General features: G+C 37.2%; 1 protein-coding gene across 2 annotated transcripts in view; it reads right to left on the bottom strand.

Annotated features, from left to right (window-relative positions):
- The window catches only part of PHYLLO (2-oxoglutarate decarboxylase/hydro-lyase/magnesium ion-binding protein), a 107,912-nt gene extending 93,641 nt beyond the window's left edge, over positions 1-14,271 (bottom strand). For both annotated transcript variants that reach the window (XM_089158958.1, XM_089158959.1), the window contains exons 1-5: positions 13,956-14,271; positions 13,658-13,867; positions 12,937-13,151; positions 6,550-6,664; positions 6,234-6,350 (exon numbers count right to left, since the gene is read on the bottom strand). In XM_089158958.1, the coding sequence (XP_089015084.1) occupies positions 6,234-6,350; positions 6,550-6,664; positions 12,937-13,151; positions 13,658-13,867; positions 13,956-14,132 (834 nt within the window). In that variant the 5' untranslated portion in view covers positions 14,133-14,271. The remainder of the gene's footprint in view (positions 1-6,233; positions 6,351-6,549; positions 6,665-12,936; positions 13,152-13,657; positions 13,868-13,955) is intronic.
- Positions 14,272-14,912: the final 641 nt, after the last annotated feature.

The raw sequence follows: 14,912 nt of genomic DNA, 5'->3' as shown, positions 1-14,912 counted from the left end.
GATGTGGCTACTTATAGGAAGCATATTGATAAAATTCGAGTATATGACTTCTTGGTGGTTTGATTGTGGAGTATAATAAGATCAGCGTTCAAGTATTGAGTTGTCCTCCCTTTCCTACACTAGAACAGTATTACACCCTTGTTCAGCATGGGGAAATCCATCGACTAGCTATGTTTCATGCTCCTATTGTGGAGAAATCAGCCCTACAATCTGCTAGCACCAAATTTGATTCGACCAAGGAAATTGTCAAGTGTGAGCATTGTCAAAACCATATCATACCAAGGCCAACTGTTGGAAACTCCATGAGAAGCTAACTGATTTTGACCAAAAAAGGGCACAAAGAAGGGGAAACCGAAGGTTAATCTTTCTGAGACTGTTCCCATAACACCCTCTGTAGACATTGGTTTTTTATAGAATGAATTAGCTACTCTGCAACGTATTATGTAGTCTTCTACTACCAGGGCAACCTTTACTATTGCTTCCTCCACTACCCATACCAACTCCTACCTTACTACTTCAAGTAAAACTTTTACAGGCTTCAATATTTCTTCGGTTTTTGCTCCTTGGATCATTGACACAACAGCCACGTATCAGTTCATCCTCTTCTTTCTTACATTATTCTTTAACTTTCAAGAAAGATACAGTTCAAATTGTTGATGGCTCTTATTCTTTCATTGCTGGAAAAGGGACAATTTAACATTTTCCATCACTTTCTTTGTCTAAAGTTTTACATGTTCCCTCTTTCTCTACCAATTTGCTCTCTATCAGTAGTTTTACACGTGACTTGAATTGTTAAGTGACATTTTTTTCATCTTACTGTGTCTTCCAGGATCTAGTAATGAGGAAGGAGATTGGACGTGGTAAATTAAACAATGAACTTTATCTGCTGGAGTCGATTGAAGGATCTACTTCTGCTCTGGCTGTATCTTCTCATCAAATCCATTTGGTAATGTCAGACCTCATCAATGGCATCATAAGCTAGATCAAGCCTTTTTAGGAACTCTTAAGAAAATATGTCTTGATTTAGTTTCTTGTTGTAATAAGGATGGAATTTTTTGTGAAGCCTAATTTTTGCAAAGCAAACTTGTTTTACTTATTTACCTTCTCTTTATAATAGAAAATCTATTCCTTTCGTGTTAATTCAGATTGATGTGTGGGGCCCTTGCCGATGTGTGTCTATTACTGGTCATAGATACTTTATTACTTTTATTTTTTTTTTTTTTTTTGGATGAATAAATAATGATATTAAACAAACAACGAACCAAACAGGGAAGGATCAAGGAGAAGGGAGGAATTGGGAGTTGAGACCCCAGGAGACAACAATGAGCATGTTCCTTGGGGAATATAACTGAGTCTCACTGATACATCAAAATAAATCGCATTCCAGATCAAGTCAAGAGGGCGTGGTTTAGAAGTCCAGCGCCTGAGGTTCTGCTCCCACCAGAGATGATGGATCATGGCACCAAAGACAAGCTTACCTATTGATTGTCACTCTCGTTCTATATAGATTTTCTTTAACACCAAAAAAAAAAATGAGGTTTTTCAATGTTTTCATGATTTTCATAATACAATTGAAACTCAGTTTAATGCTAGACAATCGGACGGAGGATATTGATGGTGAATTTCAGAGATATCTCTCTGACTTTGGCATAATACACCATACCAGTTGTGTTAATACAACTACCCATAATGGGTTTGCAAAAAGAAAGAAACGGCATCTATTAAAAATAGCCTTATCTATTATGATTGCTACGAATGTCCCTGACCAATACTAGAGTGATGCTCCATTTACTACCTCTTACCTTATGAATGGGATGCCCAATAAGATACTTAGTTATAAATGTCCTAATGAAATTCTTTAGGGAGCCTCTTCCCTTATTATTCCCACAAAGGTTTTCAGATGTGTGTGTTATGCCAGAATGACAACCCACGTTGCATATTTCTAGGGTATTCTGCTACTCAAAAGGGGTATAAATGTTATCATCCTCCTTCCAAGAAAACCATTGTGTCCATAGATGTAATTTTTAATGAGTCTTGCTCTTACTATACACCTCTCCAGGGGAAGAATCCTAGAGAAGAGGTGTTCTTTTCAACTCGAGACCTTTCTACCACACACATAAACTCCCACACACCAGCACAAAACAATTTAGAGTTCAAGAAGAATTTCCTGACAAGGGTGAGACTTCGGCTAGTATACCTAAGGACTTAAATTCTCCCCCTCCGTTTTTTGAACCATGTGAGTAACCTGGAAAGGGGGAGACCACTCCTGTGATGCACACTATTGAGGTCTTTCAAAACAAGATTGACCAGAATAAGGAGGTGAAAACTTATTAAAGGAAAAATTACAATCGGCCAAATTAGGTGGAGAAAGGCGACATATTAACACTTCAGTCCCTTGCTCCAGAATCAGATTCTACTATTCCACCTGAGGTATCTTCTTTTGATATTCTTATTGCTGTTAGAAAAGGGAGTTGGATCATGTACTCAACATCCCATAACTAAATATGTTTCTTATGACTCTTCGCCCGACTCTCAACGTGCTTTTTTATCCTCTCTATCATCCGTTTCTATTTCCTAAAAGTTAGCAGGAAGCCTATGTTGAATGGCTGATAAGAGATGGAAGACAGTTATGATAGAGAAAATGCAGGCAATGAAGAAAAATGATACTTAGGAGCTAGTTACACTTCCTCTAGGAAAAAAACATATGGTCTATAAATGGGTGTTTGTGGTTAAACAAAATATGGATGTATCGATCAATAGGTTGAAGACCATATTAGTTGCAAAGGGGTTTACCCAAGCCTATGGGATTGGTTATCAAGAGACGTTTGCCCCTATTGCGAAACTGAACACTGTCAAAGTTCTATTGTCTATAATTGTGAACAAAGACTAGATTTAGCACCAACTAAATGTAAAGAATGCCTTCTTGCACGGGAGTTGGAAAAGGAAGTCTATATGGAGATCTCACATAATTTCTTATTCTCCTCCCCCTGTTGCAAAACTGAACACTGTCAAAGTTCTATCTTTTGTAGCTGTGAACAAAGACCGGAACTTGCATCAACTAGATGTAAAGAATGTCTTATTGCATAAGGAGTTAGAAGAGGAAGTCTATGTGGAGATCCCACATTTTTTATGACAATACTGCACGAAAAGTTGGTTGAAAAGGTCAATTTATGGGTTGAACCAATCTCCTAAATGCTGGTTTGGACACCTCCAGAAAACAAGTAAACAACAACCTCTATTAGGTATAAGTAAAGCAATGTTGATCATACACTATTTGTCAAGAAGTCAGGTATCAATATCACACTTCTCAATGTTTATGTGGATGATATTGTCATCACAGGGAATGATGTTGAAGAAATACAAAGGTTGAAGGACTTTCTTGGAAAAGAATTTAATATTAAAGATCTTGGGAACTTATAGTACTTCCTAGGAATTGAGTTGGCTTGACCAAAGAAGGGTATGTACCTATCCCAGTATATACTAAATTTATTATCAGAAGTGGGAATGATGGGCTGTAAAGTAGTTGATACCCTTATTGAGGCTAGAGCTAAACTTAAGGAGAAGGAGGGAGAACCAGTAAACAAATGAAGATATCAAAGGCTAGTAGGGAAGCTTGCTTACTTGTCCCATACCAAACCAAACGTTGCTTCTGCCGTAGGATAGTGAGCCAGTTCATGCATGATCCATATTCAGCTCATATGAAGGTTGTTACCAGAATACTGTAGTATTTGAAGGGAACTCCAAAAAAAATGAATATTTTTATCACCTGCTAATAATCTAAGGGTAGAAGCATACATTGATGCAGACTGGAAGTAATCTATTTACCTGGAGGAGTAAGAAACAGAATGTGATAGTTTTATCCAGTACAAAAGCTAAATATAGAGCTATGTTTCATATAGTTTGTGAGCTACTATGGTTGAAAGGTCTACCAAAAGATATTGGAGTTCAGTTCAAAACTCTATGATGTTATATTGTGACAACAAGGCTGCCATTAGTATTGCCAATAATAATATGCAACATGATCAAACTAAGCACATTGAAATTGACAGATTTTTTGTTAAATGAAAGCTAGAATGAGGGCTCATCTGAATGCCTTTTGTGAGGTCTGAAGACCAAGTGGCTAATATTTTCATTAAGAGTTTGAAGGAAAGAGTTTCCTTCCTATTGTAGGCAAGTTGGGCATGACTACTATTTATGCCTCAACTTGAGGAGTGTTGCTTGAGTTCTATTAGGAGTCAATTATGTTAGGAGTTTTGGTTCATGTAATTTTCTATTTCTGGTTGCCCAAGTAAGGGTATTTATGTAATAGTGCTCTTTTCACTTCATTATAAATAAAGGGCTTGAGATCACACTAATCAATTAAGCCATTCTACCACAATCGTTTTTTCTCAACATACTCTATTGATATGTATCACCTGCTCATTGGGGTATCCAAAAAAGATCTACAGAGCAAGTAAAGCTTACAGCTAACTTCAAAAGATGGCTTTCCAGATCATGTCAAAAGTGTAAGGTTTAAAAGCCCATCTTCAAACGTTGGGCTCCATCTAGATGTGGGATTTGGAAATGACATCCAAAACACTAGCTTACCGGCAATATTGCAAATAGTGTCTCCTTGCAAGCTCTCAAGTCTCAACAACCAATGGTCACTGACAAAAGAAGGGGGGGGAGGAATCTTCTGCAACACAGCCAGAATGAGTTTATAGCTCTTTTCAGATAATAGAAGGGGATAGGCAAAAAAAGGGGGTGACTAACACCCTCAATAATTTTCAAATGAGACACAAAGGGGGGGTGTGGATATGACTGAGAAGGAAGAAGGATTGGGTGGGGATGCAATGGTCAAGGAATCCACAAATAGAGATGCTATGGTAGGGAATGTTTTCTTTGAACCAAACAAGGGAGTTCCAAGGGATTGCAGTGGTGGATCAGATTCCAACCTGATTTAGTACAGAAAAGACTAGTGGACGAAAGCCAAGTGAGCTTTTCCGAGAAGAGGGAGGTCTCATTACTGATTGATCTTCACTCTATAATATTTTTCTACAGATTGGACTACTCTACTATTGTCTCCAATCAGGAATACTTTGCTGCCCTATCTTCTCTATCTTAGCTCTAAGTACTGATTGTTCCAGATCTGAAACTGCTTCGCATAACAAAAAAATTTAAGAATGGCATAGCATCAGACTACAAGGATAGAATATTTTCCTACATGTAAAGTATATGACCTATGTCAGATTTATTAGCAAATTTCATTCAGATTATCTGGCAAGAATTTACATAATTTAAACATCCTAAGCAAGGAACAAATTTCGGTTGAAACCAGGATTTCGACCCAAGAAAAGGCCGAAATTTATAGGTTTTAACCGAAATTTTATTCGAAACATATGATTTTTTTTAAAATTTCAACCCTAGGTTACGGGTCTTATATAACGTCCATTTACCTGATTTCTCCTCCCTATTTAAAGCATAATAAACACAATGGAACTAATATTTTGAAAAGAAAAAAAAAAAAACCACTAAAAAATTATCATTCAAGTATACAAACAAATGACTGATTTCAACAAGTACGAATTGTATTGCATACAGGCATAGAATCACCAGCATATATGAATTGTTTGATAGAATGGTTACATATACAACAAGTCAACAAAATAAAATGACCAACTAGATCAAGTGATGGTGTCTCACATATATTAAGTTCAAGATTTATTATTAAAATTAGAAAATGAAAAAAAATGGTAGCAAATAATAAAAAAATAAGTTTAACAAAACACAATCATAGATCATAGTCCGAGGCTAAACATATATTAATTTCAAGACAAAAAAAGAAGGGAAGTTTGGAACTGTTGGGTATGGCTCATGCTTCACATTCTATTGTTGCCGGAGTTTCCTTTCTAACTATTTTGGCTTAGGTGGTGTTTGGAAGCAAAAGAGTCGTGGAAATTACATGAAAATGGGATGGAAATCAACAAAAACTGAGGAAAAACAAGTCAGAATGGTCAAAACCTCTGAAATGGTCGAAATACACTACTTCTGCGAAAAAGCCTGCATTTCATTTCGTTTTGAAAAACTGCAGGCACTTCGATCGAAATGGTCAAAATTTCGACCGAAATTTATTCCATGATCCTAAGCAGGGTGCATGCTACTTTAGAGCATAGCCAGGCATGTAAAACTAGAAAGCAAAGCATAATTGGCTAAATCAAACAACAAAATGCACACTATGAATGAAAACCTCATACCTGATTGAGACAAAACTCAAAAGACTGAACTGCTTTGTCAAAAGAACAATAAAGAGACTCGTTCCAGGCCAATGTTGCTGCTAAGACAGAGTTACTCTCTAGTTCATCGAGTTCAATCTGTCAAAGTAGTGCTCCCAAATTTAAAATGATACATATGTTTAACTACAGCCACATCATATAAAACAAGACCAAAACCAACATATCAATTATCATACATGATTTTCAGAATCATTAATTTTTGTAACCATGTCAAAGGACACTAATAACAAAACAAGAAATAAAAAGTACTAAAGGCAAACAATTACTGAAACTTCACCTGAGGAATAAAAAAGCATAAAGAATCTGTCTCATACTTCAAGGAAGATGACTTAGTATCAAGACTAATACCCATGAACCCATAAGCCCGAATCGATGGTGAACCTGAGGTATATCTGCATAAAGGTTAGAGGGAATGAAATTAAAATCTATAGCCTATTCTGTTGAAGAGTTACTGAAATAAGTATAAGTAATTCTATTAACAGTCACCACTTCCAAAAACTTTGCTCAATAAATTACAAACCAGCTGAAATCCCTTTACCGCAGGAGAACTAACAAACCCCATATTTCAGCTGATCCAAACAAATACGTGCATCAGATCAAAATAAGCATTATGCAATAATCATGGAATTGTGGAAAGGAGACAAAAAGATGGGAGGAAATAGGAAGGATGCAGCAAAATCCAGCAAAAGGAGGACCTAATGCCAATGTCAAAATACAAAATAACCATCAAAAGAAATAAGAATCCAAAAAGAAAAATTAAGTAATATGCAAACATAAGGTTCATCTGACATTACAGTGAATAACCAGCAAGAACTCAAACGGGCAACAACAATTCTGCAGAAGGAGACCCTTTATGTGGGGACTGACATTGTGTTTCTGTTAGTCATCTGTAGGGAGGAGGGTTTCGATGTACTTAGCCTTTGGAACTTCCTTTCTATCTCTCCCACCACATCCCATCCCCCACCCCAAAGAAAAAAACTCCTCACCCACTACTATTTTAACCATATTTTAACAGTTTCCAACCCCCCCCCCCACCTGCCCCAAAAAAAAAATAACCGAAAGAAAGAAATCAAACAACTAGAGCCTTGGCCAGGACCTCAAAACAAAGGCCAAGCAATACCAGTCACATGGTCTTCTGCTTCAGCATGTCATGCTACCTTTCCCCCTTACAGTGTCCAATCCAATGATCTAGTAAACTTGGAACCAAAACCATGAATAAGAGGGGAACATACAGGTTTTCCCAATCCAGGAAACAGTTATGTTTTTTTCATCCTGCACTATCTGATATAAAACAACTAATAAGAGTAAAAATAAAACCTGAGCCTTATCCCAACTAAATAGGGTTGGCTACATGGATCTTGCCCTCCTATCAACTCTATTTGAGGTCATAATTGATGCAATGCGTGAACCATGCATGTCTTTTTTCAAGACTTCCCCAAGCTCCTTTTGTTCATTCAATTTGGATTAATCACTCTTCCATACAACCGCAGTCAAAGGCCTCCACTGAACATGGCCATATCAGTGTCCCGAGCTACTCCAGGACCAGCTTTAGTATGAACATTCCTTACTTTAGCTTCCTAATTTTGCCACCCATCCATCTCAACATCCTTAATTTTGTTACACAAAGTTTACCTATATGAAGTATGCTACCCACTTACCCACTCCACCCCCCCCCCCCCCCCCAAAAAAAAAAAAATTTGTAATTTCTCTACGCCAGCAAAGGATGTAAATGGATTGGATTCAGCTTAGACAGTGGTATTGCCATACCCATATCCAATTATCTTTAGACAGATTGAACAATAACCAATTAGCCTTCCAACAGATTCCATATAACTATTTTTCAATACAAATTCTCCTAAAAGGCTATGAGCAAAGATTGACTATAAATTCCATGGTTGGAGAACTTGCTCACCACCAATGTCGCCAGGCCAGAAAACCAAGATCTCGACCAAGATGGTAAGATCTCAGTTGAGATAAGGAAATTTTGATCGGCCAACTCAAGAGCCCATCTTGGGGGTTTTAAGGTTCAAGTTAGGCTCATACTTGGTAGTTAGCCTAATTTAGGCTGTCTGAACACACTGGTGGCCTTGGATTTGTCAGAAAACAACTCTAAGTATGAGTTCTAAGTCAACCATAAGTTTGAAACCAAAATGCTACAGGATTAGGGACAATAGGGTTATACAACATGAAGTATAGAACCTTTAAGACATATTAATGAAAAGCAAGTCTATCAAATACATCAAATAACTAAAATATCATCATTCCACCCATATGAGTATCACAATTTTGATTCTCGATAATAGAATAATAAAATTATAGAGCCATTAGAAGTTCTATATAAATCATAACTCATAAGTTCATAAGAGAAGTATGGAATGATATAAAAATTCAATCAAGCCTTAGCTCCAACTAGCTCCAACAGCACCACAACCACGACCACGTCATATACCAGGTAGTTACATGTCGGCCACCAACTCCATTAGGTTGTCTACCATATATTCCCTCACAGGATTAGGGAAGCAGGGCACATGGGTGTATTACAATAGTCCCCAAACAAGTGTTGCTTGAACCAACATTTTGCCTCCATTGATGGCTCTACCTCAGTAGTTGCATGTGATCCTCTGGCCCCGTGGATCACCAAGCAACATCATTGTCCTCCTTGGTTGAAAATCTACTTGAAATGGGCTTGATTGATCTTCTTTTGGTGTTGTAGATGTGCTCACAGTAGTTGCAAGTGTGAATCCGACTGAATTTCAGAAATCCAACAAAAATTGAGAGTTCTAGCAATAAATGGCAAGATCTGGCAACATATGACTAGATCTTGAGTGAGTTGTGGGAACTCCAAGATCTCGTATCGCCTTCTCAAAAAAAGGAGATCTCAAACCATGATAAATTCTTTCATTGACATCTTCACTATTTTGTCGATTAAGTTGGGAGAGAGCAACTATCCTTTCTTTAACTCTTCTTGAGTCTTGGATCTCCTTATATTTAACCATATACCAAGTAAATTGGGTAGGCTCCATGGATCCAAATGAGGTTGAGATATTAATAAGAATAAGTGGAGTAAAAGAACAATAAGCAGGAGTAAAGAGACTAGAAAAGGAATATAAGTGAGTGAAGATATCAAAACAGTAGTGATAAACATGCATATATCATTATTTATTTGATTTACTTTCCGATACTTAGTTAATTAAATGAGAGCTAATTGATTATTTTTGTGTATTTTTCAGGAATAAGGTGATTTTGGTTATTAGAGATAATGTGGAGTAAAGTTGGCAAATATATTAGATATTGGTGGATTTTAAATCATGGGATTCAATCTTGCTGCCCAAGAGAGCATCTCTTAGCCAAGTTGGAAACAGGTGGAGGTCTAAGGAACAAAATTGGTAATAAATCTGGAAATCGTGTAAACAGACCCAACTTCAGTATTTTGGGCATATCTCTCTCGTATGAGCTCGAATTGCAATGATTCAAGATGCTATGGAACGATATCGAAAATATCTACAACTTTCTAGTTTTGAGTTTTTCCAAAATCCAAACTAATAAAGGTCGAATTGACGGGTAAAGAGAGGGAATTCATTATGTGCGGGATACAAAAAAGAGAAGCCAGCCACAAAGAAAAGAAGAAGACGGCGAACACGGATCTAGGCTCTCATCTCTCTCATTGCTCAAGAAGAAGAGCACATCTCTCTCTCTCTCTCTCTCTCTCTCTCTCTCTCTCTCTCTCTCTCTCTCTCTCTCTCTCTCTCTCTCTCTCTCTCTCTCTCTCTCTCTCTCTCTCTCTCTCTATGTGTCTGAACTTTGTGATAATGAGTAGCTAGTCCCTTTTCTTTGGGATGTAGATGAACCATGTTTATTTCATTAATTTGATTGTTCTATATCTTCTAGTTGACTGTGTTTGAGTCTGGCCAAAGATGTTCTATAGCTCAGCAAACAAAGCATGCCAAGCTTCGGCAAAGGACGATAGTCTTGCGAAGATAGGGCATACCTAGGAAGACCATCCTTAATTTGCTTTGAAGTGTAGAGTTACATCGGTTAATGAAAACCATTGGGGATTTGAAATCTCAAAGATCTTCACGTATTCGTAGTTAAAGTTTTTGCATTAATTAATAGATTTGATTTAAATTTAGTTTTGTTGAATTCAATCTTAGTAGCTTAGCCTTTTAGTTCCCCATAGTTCGACCCCGTACTTTCTACTAGCTAGATTAGTATTTTGATTGGTTAGTGACACGATTAAGTAGTCAAAGCAGCATCCCAAGAACAAGCCCCTCAATGTGTTGGCAACATGACTCTTCATCCTATAACAACTCAATCCGGCATACACTGATCAAGCCTTACCCAAAACCATACTTTCTTACTATTTCTCCCATATTCGTTTAGGCCTTTCCCTACATCTTTAAGCTCCACCAAACTGAATCTGTCATTTTTCCTGGCTGGTGTATCAATAGGTATTTGCTGGGCATGACCATACCACCTCAAGCAGTTTTACAGAGCTTTTCCTAGATCGTTGCATCTCCCCATTTAGTTATGAAACAAACATTCTTTATTTTATCTCTCTGAGTCTTATCGTGCATCCTCCTCAACATCTTCATCTCCAATTTAATTGTATTATCTATACTACTCTTCTTAACTGCCTAACATTCCACCCCATAAGCCATAGCCAGCAGCTGTATATATATTATGTATGTTATGTTATGTTATGTTATTTTATTTCATTTTATATTGTATTACATTATATTTATATTTTATATATAGGCTGCTGGCTAAGGGAAATCTTTAAAGTTAATAATTATTTCCTTGATATCAATATATGCAGATTTAGTCTTAGTTGTAAACTAGTATTGAATGGCATAATGGTAAGTAAGATACTTTAGAATTGAAGAGTACTTAAGTTCTTCATTTTAATTTGATTCGTAGATTCAATGAACAATGGAATTATTAGTGGTTATGTCTTTAGTTGATAAAAGGTCTAATTTCTATTAAGTCTTATAAGTCTTAAGAAGATATTATAAATAAGTTTTAGCCTATACCTTTGAGTCAATGGTGAGTCCCACTGTGGGGGGGAGAGACTTTTGAATCGTGCAAGAATAGGATAACCATGCATATGTGAAAGGGACAAAAGTTGGGTTCTAAATTAAGTACATAAAGTGTAGGAGAAAGAAAAACTCGAAGTTGGTAATCAGGAGAGAGAATATATGAACACGCACACACATACAGAGTGAGATGCCAAGAGAGAGCTGATTTCTTGTCAAATCAGGACTAAAACATAGAGAACAGAGCAGATTTCAGTCAAAAGAAGAAATCAATACAAAGACCACCCCCTAAATTGAGTCATTAAGGGACTTCTAATCATTCTCATACACTCAGTAAAGTACATAAACTTAGGGAAAAACTTATCTAGATGTTAAGTATTCTATCTAACTCAAATATCTAACTTATTTACCAGTCACAACAATAACTTACCACCACTTTATGGGCTCATCAATGGCCCAAACCTATCCAGAGGTCAATTTTGGTCCTTGTATTGCCACCAGCACCTTGTAGACCTCCCAAGCTTGCACATAGGTTTCCATACAGGACTAATATATAGTACAGCAGCATCACATTCATATTCCATTTCAATGTAATATTAAAAAAATGAGGGAAATCTACATGATAAACAACTCTCATAATAAAGAACCAAACCTAGAAAATTTCACATAAATCATTGTTCATGAGTGCCTGTTTAGTCATTGATATCCAAAGATGAAAAGAAATCCCCTCCATGTATTAGTTGAAGAAATTTGAAGCCTTAAATAGTAGGGTACAGTTACAAACAGGCTCTTCGAGAAAACAGGGGCAAGACTCTGAACATTATGACCCTACTCAGAACCCACATTATCTGAATCCTTGTGCACTAGGTACGACCTCCAAATTATGTAAAGGAAAAAAAGCAGATAAATTGCTTTCAATACTATTCTTCAGCTGAGATCCTTTTCTCCAGGACATTACTCTGAGACAGAATGCAACACCATAACTAGTTCATTAAGATGATGGACCCAAAACATTTTCACTGTTACCATAGAAATCTTGAAGTCTAAAGATGTTCACTGTAGATCACTCTACCCTACTTGCATGACAATCCAATTGAAAATGATCCCTTTACAACAATAGTAATAATAAAATAAAAACTTTGAGAAGACATTGACTAAAGGTTATTCCGTTTTAAGCAAATTCTAAATAAACATGACCTTGCCCTTAAAGTTTGTTTTATGCCATCAGAAGACAAAGGTTAAGAAATCCCCTGAGTGATATAAGCTCACAAATGAGCCAGCAGTGCTACTAATGTAACAATCAAATATATATATATATATATATCCACAAATATAAGAAAGCAAGATATATGGGCAAGCCTTCATGCAACGGTCGGTGGACCACAGTTGTAGCCTGAGGTTAAGGTATTAAAACAGCCTCTCAGCAAATTTTGCATAGGTAAGGCTGGGCAAGAAAATTGCCCCCTGACTCTGCTTCTGTGAAAGCCTTCAGCACCGAGTTTGCCCTTTTGTTTGAAAGCAAGATATGCTTAGTATTACACTGAGAGTATTATAAAATAGATCATCAGCTTATATCATTTTTGGGAAGGATAAAACATAGAGAAGAAAATGGGGAAAAAATGGAGTGCAACCTTTCTATTGAACGCTGCACAACTGGGGTAAGACTAGGCTCCATGAAATATACTGCACTCCCAATCCCAGAAATTCCTTGCCCTTCTAGAGGAAACAAATTAAAGGTTGGATCTTCCAGCTCCCTTTTAGAAAGATAAAATTGAGGAAATACTCCTAAAGACCCAGGTTGAGAGCATAACCAATTCAATGCATTCGCACTTGCAGGCACCGCAACCTGAATTCATTCAACATAGAATCAGGACTAAGGCACTATCAGAAAACCATTAGTATTCAAAGTCACTCAATATGATCAAGTGTTCTGTGAACTATTTAATACAATATTTTATATAGATTTAATAAGGTAACTGACAAGTGTACTCTCGAGGTTACATTGAGCAGCAAGCAATTTCAGTACTAGAAAGGAGGCAATATCGGATTGCGATATTCTGACAAGATACTGTCCATTGTTTATGGTTATTAATTGGGTTGATGTCCAAGCTTTCAACGCCACTTAAAATGAGCTTTCGAAAATGCTGCAACTAACGGCGAGCCGTTTAATGCGCAGCATATGCAGCGAATCTAAATTTCGAATCTCGACCGTCCGTCTCAAGGTGTTTTTACACCGAGACGGACGGTCGATCTCGACCATTGGCTTCACAGCACTGAAGCACAACAAGTTCAGTTCCCCGGATCAATGTTAGTTACTAACATGAAATTTAAAACAATGCCAATTTCACATACTTGTAATCTCAGTATGCCGCTTGAAGAGCAAAGTGGGTTCGATTTCAACTTCTGGACAACTTGTTTAATCTCAAGGAACCCATGCTCAAGTGTCAGAGAAGGAGAGAGAGTGCGCGTCTGACAAAACTCCAATGGCAAGTCTGTATCTTCGACACCTGAAAACCCACCAGAAACCAATTCCGACGCTTCGGAATCATTCTTTGCCATGGACTGTGCAAGTTCGGTGGTAAATAGAGGTAAGATTCTCAACTCAAAAACGATAGGAGTTAAGCAAGAAACAAACGAAGCATTTAAAAACCTTTAATTTAAGTTTCTCGTGGAAATGCAGGAAACCGGAACTGTGGAAACTTCGGAACAATTGATTGCTGAGAAAATTGAGTTTCGGAGAAATGCTTTGAGTTGGAAGAAAACGAGAAGAACGAAAGTTGCCCGGGAGAAACGCCTGGCGCTGAAGAACGCCATCTCTAACTAACATCTTGTTGCGACGAAGTCAGCAATGAGAAGCAGTTCTGCAAGTGATTTGGAGTAGAAGCCACCAGTGAGAAGCAGTTCTGCGAGTGACTGGAGTAAAAGTTGTAAAACTAGCAAAATGTTGAATAGCACGCATCCCGAAGTTATGGGCAATTTTCAAAATATCGGTTGGTGTCGCAACTCGCAAGTTGCGTTTTAAAGTTTTAAATTAATATATAATGTAAATATAAATATGCAAACATTATTGTCATTGTGAAAATTATAAAAAAGTAATACCTAATAGTCAAATTATGTCTCCCACTCGTCAGTACTTTTTATCTTTTTTATAATTTTGTAGTCTTATATGAACCACGTGGGTGGTTCACGTGGTTCAAAATGCATATACTATTCATCTCCTCCTCCATCATTGCCTGAAAGTCGTTGATGTTCCAAGGACGGTGGTGTTGCAACCTGCAAATCGGCTTGTGACAGTGGTGTTATCGCCAGAAATCGCCAATTCAGCTAGAAAAAGGCGAGAAATCGACGATATCCCACCAATCTCGTTTCAGAGACTCTTTTCGGTTTGGTGATTACCGATATCATCAAATTTCGGCGAAATATTGCCGAAATCCAGCGATATATTGTTCCATGGTCGCAACGACACTAACCGATATTTCAGGCGACTTTTTTACAACGTTCGACCCTATTTGGAGGGGCATTTGAGGTCATTTTAGCCTGAATTTTGACATGTAACCTAATTAGATGCCAATAAACACATTGAGAGTATTATTTTGACCTAGGACAT

Source organism: Hakea prostrata, chromosome 6 (genome assembly GCF_041222555.1).
Source record: "Hakea prostrata isolate BN-2017 chromosome 6, UWA_Hpros_2, whole genome shotgun sequence".
NCBI lineage: Eukaryota > Viridiplantae > Streptophyta > Magnoliopsida > Proteales > Proteaceae > Hakea > Hakea prostrata.
This window is presented reverse-complemented; position numbering and strand designations above follow the sequence as displayed.